At 46.0% G+C, this 17,784-nt stretch overlaps 1 protein-coding gene across 10 annotated transcripts in view; it reads left to right on the top strand.

Moving 5' to 3' along the window:
* ADGRL3 (adhesion G protein-coupled receptor L3) overlaps positions 1 to 17,784 on the top strand; it is a 738,987-nt gene that overhangs the window by 552,605 nt on the left and 168,598 nt on the right. For 8 of the 10 annotated variants that reach the window (XM_074993922.1, XM_074993918.1, XM_074993913.1 and 5 more), the window contains 4 exons: positions 1,827 to 2,129; positions 4,613 to 4,716; positions 12,771 to 12,956; positions 15,692 to 15,730. In XM_074993922.1, coding sequence (XP_074850023.1) covers positions 1,827 to 2,129; positions 4,613 to 4,716; positions 12,771 to 12,956; positions 15,692 to 15,730 — 632 coding nt within the window. The remainder of the gene's footprint in view (positions 1 to 1,826; positions 2,130 to 4,612; positions 4,717 to 12,770; positions 12,957 to 15,691; positions 15,731 to 17,784) is intronic. The other 2 variants (XM_074993917.1, XM_074993919.1) reach the window with 2 other exon arrangements.

The following is a 17,784-nucleotide window of genomic DNA, read 5'->3' as shown; positions in this document are numbered from 1 at the left end:
AACTTCCCAGAGCAATCACACAATGTAAGACAGGTTAATGTGGTTTTAAGTTAGTTTACCTCTCAGTGCCTCCAGACCCCTCTTGTCAGCAGCAGTTTTAATGGAGCATCCTTACAATGAGTAAACCATCAGTGAATGTGCCTTGTCTGAGGTGTTCTTTTAACTCTGGCCTACAAGCTACGTTGTGTGGATTCCAGCGTGACTGGTAGGATCCGATGATAGCATGGGTGCTATTGTACAAAGTGAATGAGTTAGTTCCATAAACCACCTCTGGACTAATCCCCATCTGTACGCATGTGGCTGGAATTACTCCCCACCAGACAGCACTGTTGTCAGGCCTGACAAGAGGGCAATGTCTCTGTAAGGGGGTGTGACGCTCAGTCATTGGTGATTGTCATTAGCTCAGCACTGCATCGCTGCTAACATTGAGCAAGGTGCTGGGAATCCCTTTGAGCAGCAGTTCCTGGTGAAGGCTTTTCCAGTTCAACCTCAGTTAACCGTCCATTAATTAGTACCATCAAGTGACATGAGCTTGCTTGAAAAGATCTAATCTGTTCTCTTCTCAATTTAGAGACTTGTACACAACCATGGGAGAATTCACTATTTATTTCTAGGTCACTTTGGCACATCATATTGATTTTTATTTGTACATTTTTTTTAAATTTTTTTTAGATTTCAGTTGTGCAATATTATAGGTTTTTAAGCATTTTCCACTGATTTTATCTATGGAAATGTTCATTTTTGGGACGGGAGGGTTAGTGAGTTATTTAGTGAACGTAGATTTGAAATTCAAAAACTGGAAGCTTTGTGACCCATTAAAGCGCAACTTGTCAATATCAAATGTCAAAATATGTAAATATCCTTAAATCAACAGATCATGTCTGTTTTTACTATTTATTGGCAAGTCTCTTTGCGGAGAGCTTGCCAGTTGGACCTCTCTGGTCCAGTGACCTGTGGTCCAGCAACATCTGTGGGCTGGAGAGCACTAGTAGCTGAGAGTATGGGCCAAGTGGGAGTCCGGTGGCCAAGAGGCCGGAGGGCCAGCAGCAGAGCAGATCCAGTGGCTGGAGTGTCAGAGGCCCAGAGCTCAGCCACGGGGATGGGAGCACAGTCTGTCCCATGGGGGGCAGGGAGCCTGGTGGCTGGAGCTGGCAGAAGGGTTGGCAGTCTTATGGGGAGCCCAACCCAGAGGCTGGAGGCTTCCAGGAAGAGCCCAGAAGCTGGCAACAGAGGGGCTGGTATTGACCATCCCTGGTCCAGCAAACTCCCTTTTTCAGAATCTGATATGTCCTGAGGTTGCTGAACCAGTAAGTTCCATCCTGTAGCTCAAAAGCCTAAATCTCTGGCCTTTGACACTGATAGGTTCTCAAGCTGCATTTCTGCTCTTTTGCCAACCTGTAAATTATAATTATCATCAGTAAAAGTATTTTTTCCATTGGTTTGTGCGTGTAGGTGCGATCATGATTGGCTGGTATTGTCTAATAAAAAGCTAATTCTTCTGAGCCTGTTCATACAGCACCCTCCCCTGCCCTGGGCAGCAGCAGAGGGTTTGCCAAGGAGTTCAAGTTTGATTGGCAGAAACCAAACACATACTCTATGTTGCATAATGGAGTTGCACTCTGCCAGGAGGGTGCCTTTGCTGTGCTTTGGAAAGGACTTTGAAAGCTGTAGCTAATTAGTTTGACACCACTTGTTCAGTCCTTGCTAATTTTGGAGAGAAAACAGTGCCTCCTGAAATATGCATGTGTACTTTATGCTAGACCATTGGAACCCAAAGAGATCAGCCACTGCACTTTTATTTTTAATGTACATTTGCTTTGTTTCAGAAGTATCGACATCTCGGGCTCATGGCATGGGAAGCACCACTACCAGCACCTCTCTGCTCACCACCACAAGCACCGGGCGCACCACCACCACCTCCGCCGCCGGCAGAAGGAACCGGAGCACGAGCACCCCCTCCCCAGTGGTGGACATCCCTGACGACATGACAACAGCCCTCCCGCCTGCCTCCTCCCAGCTCCCCGCTGTAGGGGCAGAGAGCTGTGAAGCCGTGGAAGCCCGTGAGATCATGTGGTTTAGGACTCGGCAAGGACAGATGGCAAAGCAGCCGTGCCCCATGGGGACAGTAGGTGAGCCCTGTTGAAATGTCCTGAACAAGCCATGTGCCAGAGCTCCGGAGCTGTGAGGTATAGGAAGTCACTGTGATCAGATGGGCCATTCATTCTGTGACTCTGTGCCTCGTTTGCCTGGTTCTTTCAGTGACTTGGTCAGCTACCAGCTAGCTGTTACTGTTTAAAACATGCACATGGTCTCCTCACAGGAATGCCCACGTGGCCTGGCACCACTGGAGTCAGCTAAGGATTATTTAGGGAGCATGGCGGGTAGCTCAGGGACTCCCAAGTGTGTGAGGGGCCGGCTTCTGAAAGTGCTGAACACTCCTTACAAGTTCCTGATCAGCTTCCACTCCAGTGAAATCAAGGGGCATTGGTGCTGCTCAGTATCCAGTGGTGTGTGGCCTTGGCATCCCAAGGGGAATGCACAGCCAAGAACATTGTGCACTGCATTGCATCCTCTTTGCTCTGTGTATATGTGAGCCGTGCCTGGGCTGATGGCTGAGGTTTGGGTTGTCTGCAGATTATCTCAAGTCATATCATTGGCCAGGGATTGATCTTGGGTGTTTCAGTTGATACCATTTAAAAGATTGTGTCCAAGACTCTCAAGTTTGGGTGCATAAACTGAGAATCATAGAGATGGAAGAAACCTCAGGAGGTCATCAAATCCAACCCTCTGTTCAAACCAGGACTAATCCTAGCCAGGGCTTTGTCAAGCTGGGACTTAAAATCTCTAGGGAAGGAGATCCCGCTCCCCAGGGATCCCTGAACCCTAGCTAAGTACTGGAAAATTAGGTTTTTTTTAAGGCAAAATGCAATTCTTTTTCTCTGATCAGCTCTATTTTGTGTCCATTAACTGGATGATTTTTTTCCCCCCTCAACATGCTTAGTTAAAAATTGCCTGGTTTTGGTACAAATGTTCAGAAGAATTTTAGCCAGTTCAGTTCAGAGCTAATCCAGCTCTCTGCACCATGACCAGTGGTCTCTCTATTTTTCCCATCCACTAAAGAGCAACAACAAATCAGTAAAGAAGTGTAAGTGGAGAAAAGTTTAAAAGAGCAAACTACTTGTGGTCTCAGTTTTCCATGGCCATGCACCTTGTGTCATCAATTACATCTGTCTACCTGGCCTTTGAGCCTTCTTTCACAGCAGGTGAAGTCAGCCAAGTGAAATTGATATCAAACCTATGTATGTGAGCGGAGACTTGGCCCCAGTGAGTGCAGAGAGGAAATAAACAGTACTTCAGGTGGCTGTCAGAGCCACTTTACACAAGTTTAAATGACAACACAAAGTTTAGGTTGGAGGATCATGCTGAGAGCTCAGGTCTGTGACAACGAAGGCGAGAATAAAGTGTTCATCTCTAAAAGTCAGGTCATAAAAGAAAGGAATGAAAGGAGACAAAAGCAAATTTAGGCTGAGTATCAGGAGCTCTTGCCTTTCAGCGAGGTCCATGAGGCAGCAGGAAATCTGTATGGCCCACTGCATGAGTTATAGAAAACTAGAATGGATGCATTATAGTAAAGCCCTGAGTTACACAGGGTTGCATTCCTTGCAAACCCTGCGTAACTCAAATTTTGTGGAAGTCGGGGGGAGGGGACCCCTCCCTCCTCCTCCAAGTTCCTGGGAACCTGGAGCCAGGCACAACAATACCTGGTCACTTTCCAGGCTCCCGCTCAGCCCCAGGGAGCTGGGAGCCAGGTGTAGCAGTGACTGGTCAGTTCCCAGCTCCCCACTGCTGTATTTGGCTCCCAGCTCTCTGGGGCTGAGGGGTTCCCCCCTCCCACCTCCCAGCAGCAGCTTTCCCTGCTTCCCCCAGCTGGGGGCGGCCAGGGGGAAGTCATGCGCTCTCAGGCTCCAGCTTCTGGGTACTTTGCTATGTTTTTCAGCAGAGGGCTTAGGATGTACTTGCTAATCAGCTTCTCTCCTGAAGTCCCTTTGGGCAGTATGCGTGTGAAAGTGGGGGTGAGAACGCATGAGTGCAAAGGATCAGATTGCCTCTTACTTGTAGCTCATAAACGTGGTGTGTTTCCATCCCCATGGTTTCAGAACTTTGCAGGTCAGTACAGGCTTCATAAAATGGTGGTGGGGGCGCAATTATGAGGGACGGATACTGGACTCATTAGATGGCAAAGCAAAGAGCAAGGCCTGTCCATTGGTTACAATAGTAGCCTAGGACTTGTGGGGGCCCAAGATCAATGTCCTGCTCCATCACAGGCTCCCTGTGTGACCTTGGCCAAATCACTTTGTCTCTGTGCATCGGCTCCTTAGCTACACAATGGAGATAATGGTATATCCTTGTGCCCTTGTGAGGATGAACACTTGAACACTGTAGTAATGGGGACTGTGCATATCTTCCCAAAGAAAGTCCTCAAAACAAAGCTTAACTGCGTTGTAATTGTTGGATACGTTTTCTGTCGTTAGGCAGTGATGGAAGTCTAGACCAAGGCCTATTCATACATTTGTTAGCAGTTAAGAGAGTCCTCCCTTTGTTGTCTCTTTAGGTGTTTCAACTTTCCTGTGTCTCGCTCCTGATGGGATTTGGGACCCACAAGGACCTGACCTCAGCAACTGCTCTTCTCCCTGGATCAACCACATCACACAGAAGGTAAAACTCCACCTCCATGCTTGTGTCTCTGGGGTTTTACACTGCACCTCATTTCTGTGGCACCTCACTTACCAAAGGTGGCAAAGGTGATGGTGCTTAAGTGAAAATGTAAAACAATAACCAAAAGTCGTGACAGCCACACCAACTATTTGTGCTGCCTTGATGCAGAATCAGACCATCGTGGGGTTATGGAATGGGGTGGATCAGAAAATGTAGAAGTCTGGTGCCACTAGGGGATGGGGAGAGACAGAGAACTGGAGGTAAAATTTAAACTAATGCAGGAAAGGGAAGGTAGAGAGGCAGAAATCGTGAGTTGTGAGGTGGGAGGAGTGCTGCAAGAGTGTGGAAAATATAAGACTAGCCAGGAAAGGATCTTTTCCTTTGTGCATCCAAAAGATTTTTCTGCTACTTTATAACCATAGGATATTCCTGCAATGAAATCTCTCCTGATGACACAATAGTACAGTTTGCTTGGTTTCCATGCTGCTGACTGGCTCACTATTTTAAATTTCTCTAGAGGCACAGAAAGGCTTGTCCCTGTGAACAGTTTTAGCGCTTACATTTTGACCCCCAGTGCAATCAGACAATGGCTTTTGATCAGACTTTCTGCTGCGTGGAAAACTATAGAGAGAATAGTTAAAGGGGATGTAAAACCAGCGAGTGTCGCAGAGAAAAGGGAACTAGGAGGTGGCATATACTGGATGAGCCAATGGAAGTAAATCAGTCTAACGCTTCTCTTTTGACAAAGTTCTTTGATGACTGTTTTGTAGCTCTTCATCATTTATGGGTGTTAAAAATATATTAACGTGACAATAAAAGCGCTCTGACTCAGATCTGAACAGGGCCAGACTGGCTGCAATACGCTGAACATTTTTGTTATCAGTGCTCAGCGGTGCTTTCGGCTGATTGCATTACGAATGGAGACCAGATGCATGTTTATATCGCATAGTCTGTGGTCCTCCTCATAGCAATTGATGAGAATTTATTCACTCCTTATAACTAAGTACAAGTGTGCTGATATGACAGAGGAGCTGTGCTGCTGCGTGTCTGAAAGCTTGCTTTTCCACACTGCAATGTGGAGCCCTGCCGGAAACAACATTTCTCTGCTTTTTTCACCACCCTGAGGCTTCATCACTTGGCAAGACCAATAACACAGTCGCCTCCTGTAGCTGGCCTGACAGATAAGCTGTATATACGTGTATCCCCTCTCTACAACATGGCAGGACTGCTCTGCACCCTGCAAACATTGGGCGGTTTGTGTCCCTTGAGTTCCCAGCTCCAGCAGAAGGGTGGGTAAGTCTCTCACGATGTGATCAGACTTGCTGATTAGTAAAGGCTGCATGCTCTGCCATTAGCAGCTGTGAGGTTTTTGTTTTATTACCCCCAGACTTATCCCAGAGGAGTTAATATTACTCATGCTAGTCATAATTCATCTCAGCAGCCGGGAGCCCGCTTGAAGCTTGCTGAAGGAGGCTGGGCCATTAGCCATTAACAGAGAAGGGAATAGTACCAGTGCTGATGAAATCCCCTTCCAGGTTAGCCTGGTTTTGTGTCACACCCCAGGTGTGATTTGGGTCCCAGAGCTGTTTCATTTCATACCCCAGGCAGGCGGAGAGGAACCACTGACGCTTTTCTCCTGCGCACTCCAAAGCTGCAGAAGGAGCCTTTCACCCCAGAGGCCACTGAGCTCTGTGTTTGAGGTGCTCCCAAAGGCAGCTGAAAATCCAGGGCCAGGATTTCACCCCCCTCAATGAGAGCTGGGTATGGATCTCCCAATGCCATTTGCACCTAAGCAGTTCCATGGCTCTTCACAGGAGCTGGTTGCTTCATCTGGTGACAAAATGGGGGCTGAGCTCTTTTGGAAATCCAGCCAGTTATGACCCTGATCTGAAATCCACTGAGACCAATGGTAAAACTTCCAGTGACTCCTGAGGGTATTGGCTGTGGCCCTTCTGCAGGTGTCCAAGCAGTCACTGCTGGGCTCTCCAGCTAACCTGGCAGGAAAGGTCCAGCTACCTTGCTGCACAGAACAACTCAGCCTCTTGGGTACACCTCACCATAGCCATTAGTGGCTGTGTGCGCTGGTGGGCGCGTGTATTCTGTGGACATACAGATGTGGCTGTTGGGGGCGGGGTGCAAAAATTCAGTGGAGAAGTATTCCAAAAAATTGGATTTCAAATTGCCGATGAGGGCCCCAGCTGCTCCTTGGAGCAAGTACCGGACATAGAAACTGGACCAGCCTGCATTGGCTCCGAGGCTGACCCGGGCAGCCACGCCTCCTTCCTCTGCTGGTGCCCTGCATGTGTGCACGGATGCCTCCCTCTTCCAAGGCTGCCCCAGGGCGAAAGGAGCAAAGTTCGTCAATTCCAGGGGTGAAGGCCAGTGGGGGTGTTGCTAAGGGCGAGGTGTGTTGGTAGGCATGAGGACCATTGTTAGGGGTGAGGGGGCAGATGGGCAGGAGCCATTGCCATCTGTCTCCTGCACTTTTTCAAAGCTGCCAAAGGAGCCCTTTGTCTCCTGTGGCCAGTGAGCTAGGTCCCTTCTTTCTTTCGCTGTAGAGCTGCAGCTGCACATTATGTCCTGCCACTGCCCCTTCTCGCACCCTCAGCTCCTCCCGCATTAGCCCAGGGAATAGATGCAAGGGAAGGAGCAGGTCATGGGAGCAAGCTGGACTGCAGTGAAAGGGAGACTCACCTCTGTGCATTTGGCGATTGATCTCCATGAGTCTGTGCTGCCCTCTGCCTCGCGTGCCTGAAACTGGGCAAGCAGCAACGCTTGGAGGAGGTGGCGGCTGGCACTGGGAGAAATGCTGTTTTGGCAGAGTGGAGCTCTGCCCCCAAGCATCCTCTTCCCTGCCCTTCTGCTCCTATCCCATCAGCTGACTCCTGTTGTCTCCAGGATCCAGGCTATAGAGACAGAGTATGGGAGTCCCCCCCATCATGTTCACTGAAACCACCAAGGGCAGTGGACCCTCTTTCTTTTGTGTCCCTAACAACAGACTGATCCCCACATAATAAAAAAGCCTAACTGGTTCTTTAGGCTTCTTTTCAGAGCATTTGCTCTGACTGCGCTCCAGCTCTTTGCTCACACAGAGCACGGTATTAAATGTTTTACTTTCCAGTATTAGCTTCTATTACAGTCATTGCACTTGATGGGGTTTCAGAATGGACATCCAGCTCAGCACCTCATTGGCCTCCTGACGCTTACACCTCTCTGATACTTGATGCTGTGACCTACACAGGAAATGGTCACTTTTCTGAGCGAGGCAGGTCATGCAGGGACTGGGGACAAGTCGTGAATTTGTGTGTGGTGGGGTCTGTCTCCCCTTTGCCTCGCTCACTGGGAAAGTGTTCTCACCTAATGACCACAGCTGTTTCCACCCTTTCTCTCTTGCCTTTCTCCATCCTCCTTTCCCTGTCAGTCTTTTCCTCTCTTAATTTTCTTCCCACTGCATCTCCTTCCCTGTAACTGCTCCCACCCCCCGCTCTGCCTCTGATGCCCCCATAGGGGCTTCTCCCCTCAGCGTGTTTCCCATTCCAGCTGGTAAAGTCACCAGTTATTGAATGGTTAATGATGACAAGGAGAGTGTTGTCGTTAGGCTTTATAGTCAACACACACTCCTGTTACATGAAAAAGTAGTGGGAGTGTCAGCACTCCCTCAGCGATGGCATGAGCAATGGGTACATCCACACTGCAAGGAAAAGCCTCAGAGCCTGAGCCAGTGAACTGAGGCTCATGGGGCTAAATTTAGCACTGTAGGGATTTCTGCTTGGGCTGGAGCCAGGCCCCCAAACCCAACTAAGGGCAGAGTCGGGGATGTCTCAGTTGCTGGACTCCAGCCTGGAGTGGAATGGCAGCGAGCTGTAGGAAAAGAAGTTTGCTGCAGGATATCGAGCTACCTCTAAAACCAGCCAGACAAAGCTGAGACACGGGAACAAGCCACGCTGCAGTTGCAAGCTTTCGATCAGGAGGCAAGTCAAAGAAGCGCTCAGGTGCGTGTCTCTCAGAAGGACACAGAGGATGGAAGTGAAAAGAAAACCCACGGTGGATGGAGTCAGCACAAGGTGGAGTACAGAACCAGAAGGCAGCTGGCCGATGGCAGTACAGGAACTGTGGGAGTGAACGTTCACCTAACAGACTATCTCGCATCTGGCTGCAAGCGCAGCATCTGCCATGAGTGCAACCAGTTTGCGAGCCCCTGCAAGCAGAAGGAAGATGTAAATGGTTTGAAGGAAAATACAGATAGGCTCAGTGGTGAAACACTGTACAGCAATTCCATGTCGCAGTTGCCATTGGCAAAGACTGGCCTATTACCCTCAATGCCCACAGGGAGTGGAAATCGCATATAAAGTGGATGCAGGTCCAGAAATCAAAGTGTGACCAGTATGGCTTTGGCACCTCCTGACTAATAGAAGCCAGCTTATGAAGCAAACAGATGCCCTGTTTCTTCACTGGGAGGATGCCACCTCACAGTCGTGTATGACAAACAGAGAGGTAAAAACGGGAATCGTTACAAGGGATGAAAAGCATATCTCAGGCCCAGAGTCAAGCTAGCAGCTGGGACTGATGTTTACTGTGTAACCAGACGTGACTCAGAACATTGGAACTTTAGTGGGAAAATGCTCAAAGGATTTGGAGGCGTTGATCATAACAAGTCTGTGCACCTTTTGTGCCATATGGGCAGCCTGTACTGTTTCTGTGGCTGTGAGGCGCATACAATGGAGGAAACTAGAGACCCAGGGTGCATTCTGCTGGAAGTGGTTGGAGAGAAGTTTTGGGACTGAATATGCCAGCTTGTGGAAGGAACTTTATCCCATGCCAGCCAGAGGTGAAATCTGGGGGAAATGGCAGAGGTCATCTTTCTGCATACATCAGATTTGTTTGAACAAATGGTCGTGACTCAAGTCCATGATGGTATTTTAATGTCTTCTGACAGTTGCCATTTCCAACACCACCTTCTGGGTTTTGTTTCATTCCCACAGTAATCTATAGAACTGAGGGACAGCTTCTGGGCTTCATAGATACATTTGTCAACCCAACACAAGAACCAGGTGACAGGCCAGTAGAAAATTCTGTAGCTTGCTGGGGACGATGGACTTGAAAGTCTGTGTCTAGACTGTGTAGCGTGGCACATTTACTGCCATTGTGTCATCATGCGTCTTTGGCTCCACTGATGATAACCAGAAGGCTGCTTGCATGTGTTTTTAATGATATGGGCCCAATAATTGCAGCAGACCCCGCATGATTCCCCAAAGACCACAGACCAGAACAGGGTCAAAGGTACCCAGCCAGGATTTATTGCCAAGTAAGGTACAAACAGTTGTCAAGCATACTTTATGATCCACTGTTCATGTGTACCTACAACAATGGACTGACAGTCATTGCAAATTCCACTGCCCCCCTGGGTCGGACAAAGACAGTCCTCCCAAGACACCGCGTTGGACATAGGTACAAACAAAGCATACCTCACTATGTACCAGGTTGCCACCTTCTGATGTTGTCAGGTTACTGCACATCACCTTAGTTAGCTTATCTCTTATCCATCATGCTGTCATTTCAGACCTTTTCCTGAACCAGGGTCAGTATCTGTGAGGAACTGAGTACCAAGGTGTTTTTTAATGAGCCGGTGGTACCTTGTGATGTCAGCTTATGAATTGTACCAATTACCCTTCTGTACCTGGACTGATTACCAATTAGTGTTTTGTACTCTCAGCCCTGTCTGAGCCAAATTCTGTCAGCAGAGGCCTGCCCCTTGCTCACAGGTTAGATTTGCTTTTAGCCATGTTTGGTCCATTGTTGCTAGCCCTCAGGCCTGCATTTTACTACAGACTATAGCCACAGCACAAAATAATTTACGCAATTTGTGCAACTCACTGAGTTTCAAAATCAGGGGCTATTTTGAAGTTTCCGCTGCCCCTCTCATGTTGAGGGGTAGCAAAAATGTAATCCCATGCTCAAAGTAGCACTGCTATTTTGAGCACAGTGTTTAGCCCCAGAGTTGCTATTTTGGGATACATTTATCTACAGTCTAGCCATGGCCAAAATGAATAAAGCAATGTGTGGACTGCAAAGGAAGTGGTTGCTTGTGTTTGGCCGACTCACCTTCAGGAGAGTCCAGGAGACCTTTAAACACAACAGCCATCAGCACCAGGAGGGATACAAATACTTGTGGCCTAGAAACACTGGGCTTACTCATTAACCATAGCATGGACATATCAACACATCTGCAAGGAACAGTTGTATTTCTGAGGTCATTTACTGGCTCCACTCTCCTGCCACACACCTGCACATGCATGTACACAAACACACACAACCAGAGGCAAAAGAATAATTTTAGAATGCCCAGTGACGACCATCAGTTATTGTTGGAAATAGAGGAAATCAAAGAGCAAAATTTAAAATGAATTGTTTCAGGGGAAAAAAGTGGGGAAGAATAAGTGGAAATGTGTTTACCGTCCTGCAAGACTATTAGCGGTATATCAAGGGGACAAATGGTCAGCCCATCATACTAGAATGCAGGGATCTTTGACTTCTCATCTGAGCCAAGTGTGGCAGGCACCTGTTAAAAGTAGCATCTGATCTTGGTGGCATGAGGTGCATGAACAATGGGGTTAAAATAATTAAATCTCCAATGTAAGTCGTCATTGCTATAATGGAAAGAACACCTTATATCTCTCTTTAATTCTCTGACAATGAGTATATGAGCATCTTCTTTCTGGTTTCATTAAATCAGACTGCTGCTGTTGAATGGATGGTGGTAAGTTATTCATCTATAAGCCAGTTAATTGATTTACATGGAGACAGAGCCTCTGCCTGTTGTCTCTATATTTCCACAATCCAGCTTTAAATAGGCAGCCAAATGGATGAAGAAGAAAAGTATCTGATTTTATCTGTTGGATGATAACTTATAGTGGTCCTTTAACTCTGGAGCAAATTTGTAACTTCATTTAGATGGGCCTCTGAGCAATTGCCTTTGGACTTCTATGGACAGGAAGGAAGTACAAAGCCAGCAAAGCGAAACAGCTCAAGATAATGATGATTTAAAAAAAAAAAAGTGAGGGTACTGCCAGGTTCAGAGTTGGTTTAGGTATTATTGTGCAGGAGTCTGTGAATGAAATGGATGTTAAATCTCTAAACTCTGGTGTAGGTCAGATAGCCCATTCTCATTGGAGGCTCTGCTGTGGAGAAAAGCTTGGTCCCCTGTTTGAAACTGATACTCTTTCCCCATTGGTTGTATGTGTTTTGGTGCTGCCAATCAGAAGATGCAGTGGCCAGTGCATTAAAGAGCTGTTCTTTTCAGAAGCGCCTGGAAGAGCTCAATACGCCTCTGTTCACTAAATCAAAGTTAAGAAAGTGACTGTTTCCTTGGTTATGTGGGTTATGGCCAGTGTGTATGGCTCCTTTTAAGAGAAGACAGTTTTGGTGTGGGGACTAGTAGCAGAAATGTAACTTGAACTTTTCACTTGATCATTGAGGAAACAGGAATTCCACTGTGTAATTCCATTTAAGGCAGTTGTACCTACTTGTTCACCTCTGCATCTTTATTTTTGTTGCAATAACTGCTGGGAGAACACAGTGCAAAGGAACGCCATTCTCGTAAGTTTTAGTACTGTGCAGTAATGGGGCCTGATTTGGATTGAGCTCCACTGATTTTGCGTCATGAAATCTCTCCCGGTGTGTTCCCTGCTTGAACCTTTGCTTTGCAAAAAAAAGAAGACATGTTGTATGAACTTTTTGCTGTGTAAGAGGGATGCAGAATAATTAAAAAATTCAAAATCATTGCAGTGCTGGAAGGAAAATATGTATCAAATAGTTAAACATTTTTGCATCACCTTTTAATTCTTTACCTCAACATACTGTCAGTCTGAGTCAGATTAACACATAGAGGTAATTGAAGATTTTACGTTCACACCCAAGATCCAGTCTGATTGTACAATGATACTTATCCACGCATCTAAAAGGAGAAAATAGGATCCTTTTTCTTCCAAGCTTTTTACAACTTAGAGTGGAACAATGAATCATCTTCCCATTCTCTCCTGTCCTTTAAATCCTAGTTGAAGTCAGGGGAGACAGCTGCCAACATTGCCCGAGAGCTTGCAGAGCAGACGAAAAACCACTTGAACGCTGGAGATATCACCTATTCAGTCCGCGCCATGGACCAACTGGTGGGCTTGCTGGATGTGCAGCTCCGAAACCTGACTCCAGGTGGGAAAGACAGTGCTGCCCGCAGCTTAAACAAGGTAAGAAACAGAGGCCTTGGGAAGGGCATGTTGTGCTTTCCCCAGAGAACTGTTCCAAGTGCTCTCTGTGCTGGGATGTGATTCTTTCTCATAGGCAAGTCTGTGGTCATTTTGTCTACAGTATATTTTATTAGTCTGTCACGTTGTGGAACAATTGTTAATGCCGAGCGTGCTGCAAGCATTGGCAAATATTTGCACTCAAATGCCTGCCTATATGAATTCCATGGGACTTGATTTAGTTCCCAGCTACCATGCAGGAGTGCAACTCGGGAGAAACTCTGTTAAGGAAACTGGAATTGTTCTGGTTTATGCCGGTGGCCAGGAGTGGAATTTTGTCCAGTGAGTCTACTGATGAATCCATGTGTGAAATGACCCTCATACGCTAAACCACAAAATGAGGGATCTGGGTTTATGAAAGTCATGGCCAAGGAATTTTCATTGAGAGGAGAAGGGGAAGTGTATTTGAAACAGCAAAGCGAATGGTAATTAGAAAAAACAATTAACTTAAAAGACCGCAACCTGGCAAGGTAATTTAACACTGGGCAATTCTCTTTTTAAAGAATTTTTTCTCCCAGGGCTACCTTTTGTGTCCTGTGATTATAGTGTGGTTCCTGTGATGTCTAGATGGGAAATGATTATAATTTCAGGACCTAGGCCTCCATGGCCGTGTAAACGTTAAAAATTGGGAAGTGACAGATTGTTGAATTCTTAGCTGTGGAATTTATGAACATAAGATGGCTCCTTTAAGGTGCATTCCACTCATATGTGAAACGTCAGCCTGGGGCTTACCCATCGCTTCGGTGTCAGAATAGAACCTTTATGAAATTAAAGTGGTGGAGACCTTGCAGTGGCCCTTATGACAAAGAAGAGATTCCTCAATTTGACATGTACAGTTATGTGGACTGTACTATTAAAACATGCTCAATTGTGCTGAGAATTGTGCCATAGGCTTAGTGGCAGAGGCAGCTGTGCAACACAGAGCAGAGTTTGGTTCCAAGCTTAGCTGGAGGGGAGGGAGGAGGTCACAGATCCACCAGCTATTTCCCCTGTGTGCCATATTTTGGAAGGTAAAAACCAAACAATTCTCCGCAAAGCAAAGTTGTCTCTTTCTTGTAAATTATTGCTGTCGATTGATGTGTTTTAAGCACAAAGGATCGTTTGGATTGTTACATTAAAAACAGAACATCTCTAGGAGTGGGAAGTCCTTTGCCTTGCATGTGCTGTCAGCTGGGCTAACTTGGTGTTATTAATATTGCTTCAAGCTATCCTATAACAGTGTGGGTATTAACTGTTACAGGGGTGTAACGATGTTCAGTATAGACCTACTGCAAAGCTTTTAGAATGTTGACATGTGACAACATCGGGTGAAACCAGCAACTACTCGCACATGCTAATGGGGTACATGATTCTAATTTGCTTGCTACTCAGAATATTGCATAGCTGCACACTGTGTCCAGTCACCTTTGCTTCGCAAAACATGGGTTTTAATCCTTGTCTGTTTCACCATCTGATGGTGTTTTTTTTCCCTCCCCACATCCCCCCCACCCCCGCATTTCTGTTCAAGTTTGGCAGCAGCAAGAGGGGAAAGGGACCTATCAAGACAGTGTGTTTCTCGCTCTGCTCTGTCTTCCTGTGGTCCCCTCTGGCAGTCCCCCCACCCTCAGGTTTCCACAGTCAACGAGTATAAATCAATTGTGCAGCCCATTAAAATTCTAGAGTGTGTGGAGTCCTGCAAATCAGTGATACGAGTCAGTGATCCAAATGGCAGGCTCAGTAATTTACTTGCTCTCATTCCCCACTTAATTCTTTAGGGGGGCAACTGCTCTATGTTCATTTCAGAATGCATGGATTAAAGACGGAAGTGGTTTGGGACAAATAATAGGCAGTAGAGTCCCAGCTCCTTTATCTCCTTTGCTGATCAAAGGTATTGCACCCCTCCAACAAAAAAGGTAATTAACACAGAGTTTTTGTTTGATTCTGTTCAGGCAGAGAGAAATAAAGCAAGTGTCAGCCATCAAATGTGTGTTTAGTCTTTAGGAGACATGTATAAGTCCACAGAAAGAACGTGGCTCAATATGTGGCCTGAAAATAGTCAGCTGGGCTCTTTTTTTGTACAAGTTGATATGAAATGAGCTGAAATCAATCAGGCTGGTGGTGAGACATCATTTTCTTTTGTTAAAATCTTCAACTATCTTAATATGTGCTAGGAAAATTTTAGGGTCTCCCGGTAGCAGCTGTCTGGCCCAGTTAGCACACAACATGATGGGGTGGACTGGAGTTTACATTGCAGTACCGTGTTGGCAAATACAAGGATAAAGTAGCCTGGCCTTTAACGATAATTTACACTTCTTTGCACCATCAGAGCAGCATAAGGGAGCCTTATGCAAATAAGAATAATGGTCCTCATCTCTAGCATTGTCTGACATGATGTGCAATGCGTGAGTTTAAATTTGCCAGGTAAATTTAGCTTCCTGAAGGCTACAGTTTGTTTCCAGGTCTGCTTCCATAACTAACACCTGCTGTAGTGGTGTTTCCAGCCTGTGCTTTCCTAAAAAGAACTAACTCACTGTTGCCAGTGCCAGTCCTCACAACATTGCATTTTCCACTAGGAACTCACCAGAAGAGAAACAACGGATTTTGGGTAGATGTTTTCTTGATATTTTCCCCTTGTTTTCTTCTGTCACTAACTTGTTTTTTTCTATTCCATCTTTAATCTGCTCTCCTTGTGGATTCAGCTTCAGAAAAGGGAGCGCTCTTGCAGGGCCTATGTCCAGGTATTTCTTGTGTTTTTTTTATAAATCTGTCACGTTGTTTGACTGAATGTCGGGTGCTGTTCTTGTCTCTGTGTATCTCGTCGTTCTGGCCTCTGTGGCAGCAAATGCTTTAGTCAGCATTACCAACTCATGTTATAGTCATCGGTTCCCTTGCTGACAACTTTCAGCCAACAGAGCACTGGAAAAGTGGCAGGAGGATGGGGTATAGGTAGGAGAAAACCCTTTCAGCCATTTTTGAGTTGCCCAGATGGGGAAATGAGTTTTTGTATATCTTATGAAGGCTAGGGCACCATACTTTATCCCTGGCTAATAGCCATTTATGGACCTGACCTGCAAAAATTTATCAAGCTCTTTTTTAAACCCTAATAGAGTCCTGGCCTTCACAGCCTCCTCGGGCAAGGAGTTCCACAGGTTGACTGTGCGCTGTGTGAAGAAAAATTTCCTTTTATTAGTTTTGAACCTACTACCCATCAATTTCATTTGGTGTCCCCTAGTTCTTGTATTATGGGAAAAGGTAAATAATTTTTCTATATTCACTTTCTCCACACCATTCATGATTTTATATACCTCTATCATATCGCCCCTCAATCGCCTCTTGTTAGTGGTATTGTTCTTATTTATTAATCATGTTTATTACTGTAGCATTGAAGGGCTAATCAAGACTGGAGCACTATTGGGTTAGGTGTTGTACTAATTTGGGGTAGGTGACGGTCCCTTACCTGGCAGCTTACGATGTAAAGAGATGAGACAGACACGAGGTAGGGTAGGGGCGCAGCGTGCCAGCTGTGTGAAGAACAAGACGGTGGCAAATGACATATTGGTTCAATTTCTGGGGATGTGTTTAATTAGGCAGAGATCAGCTAAGTGGACAGGCAGGGTGCATGAGGAAGAGGAGAAGAGGCTATGGAGGGCAGTTGTGAAGAGTACCTAAAGTGAACACTGTGAGGGTGCAGGAGGGATGGAACAAGAGCAGAGAAAGTCCCATCAGAGCTCCTGCTGGCTGAAATTTCCAGTCGACTTCTCTCTGATATTCTCCTGCTAATGCTATGGGGGAGGGGTGGTGGGGAGTCGCTGCTGTTCCTTGTGCCCCCAGAGGACAGAGGAAGGGTCTGTCTTGCACAGGTCTGGATCTGGGAGGGATTTGGGTGAGGGGTGGCACCAGCTGGGATCCATGTTATCCCCTCCTCCCAGCCCTACCACTAGTCTGCTGAGAGAAGTGGAGTTAATCACTCCCCACTCCATGCCTCAGCTTCTCTGTCTGTAAAATGAGTTTGAGATCTGCCGGTGAAAAGCAGTGGGTATTATTGTTAACACTCACAGTCTTTGCAGCCTCAGGATGATAATGCAATGTGTCTTATTACCTTTATCATGCATACAAAACATGACATCTTATTTTGTGGTGTGCTTCACTTTGTCATTGCATACTGTAGCCATGGGGGTAAGAGTGCTTAGATTTCTGTGACAGTAAAGTGTGCATAAGACAGCATTCCTCTTCATTACGCAGTCTTCCTTCTCTTTGGCTATGGCTATTCCAGGGTGTGTAAGAAATATAGCTAGCCTTACCCCAGCTACTGTGCTGGTACATTGATTTGCTTTCATCAGTAAAGATAAGTAAATGTTTTCCATTACTCAGTCTGAGTGCTCTTAAGATTTTAGAAAGTAGCCAAAAACATTTTTATTCTTCTTTGCTGTCTTTGAGGATTTGCTGTGGAAATAAAGAAAAAAGCAAACTGTCTTTTTTTTTCAGCTTTGTCCAATTATGTATAGTGTATTTAACATGCCTTAAAAGAAGTGTGGGGGCCACAAAAATAAAGCTCACATACTGCAAAGACTTAAGCACATACTTAAGTTTAAGCATGTGAGTATTCCTCTGTAACTCAGTGGAGCTACACACATGTTTAAAAGTTAAGGATTACCTTCCAGCATGCATTAAACTAAATTGAATTACAGATATGTTAATTCTGAATGAGAGCTTCCACACGGGGTCTTAATGTGGTTTAGCTAATCCACTTTAGCATTTTCAGTTAATGTGCATTAACTCTTCCAAGTATTTC

This window comes from Carettochelys insculpta, chromosome 4 (genome assembly GCF_033958435.1).
Source record: "Carettochelys insculpta isolate YL-2023 chromosome 4, ASM3395843v1, whole genome shotgun sequence".
NCBI classification, from domain to species: Eukaryota; Metazoa; Chordata; order Testudines; family Carettochelyidae; genus Carettochelys; species Carettochelys insculpta.
This window is presented reverse-complemented; position numbering and strand designations above follow the sequence as displayed.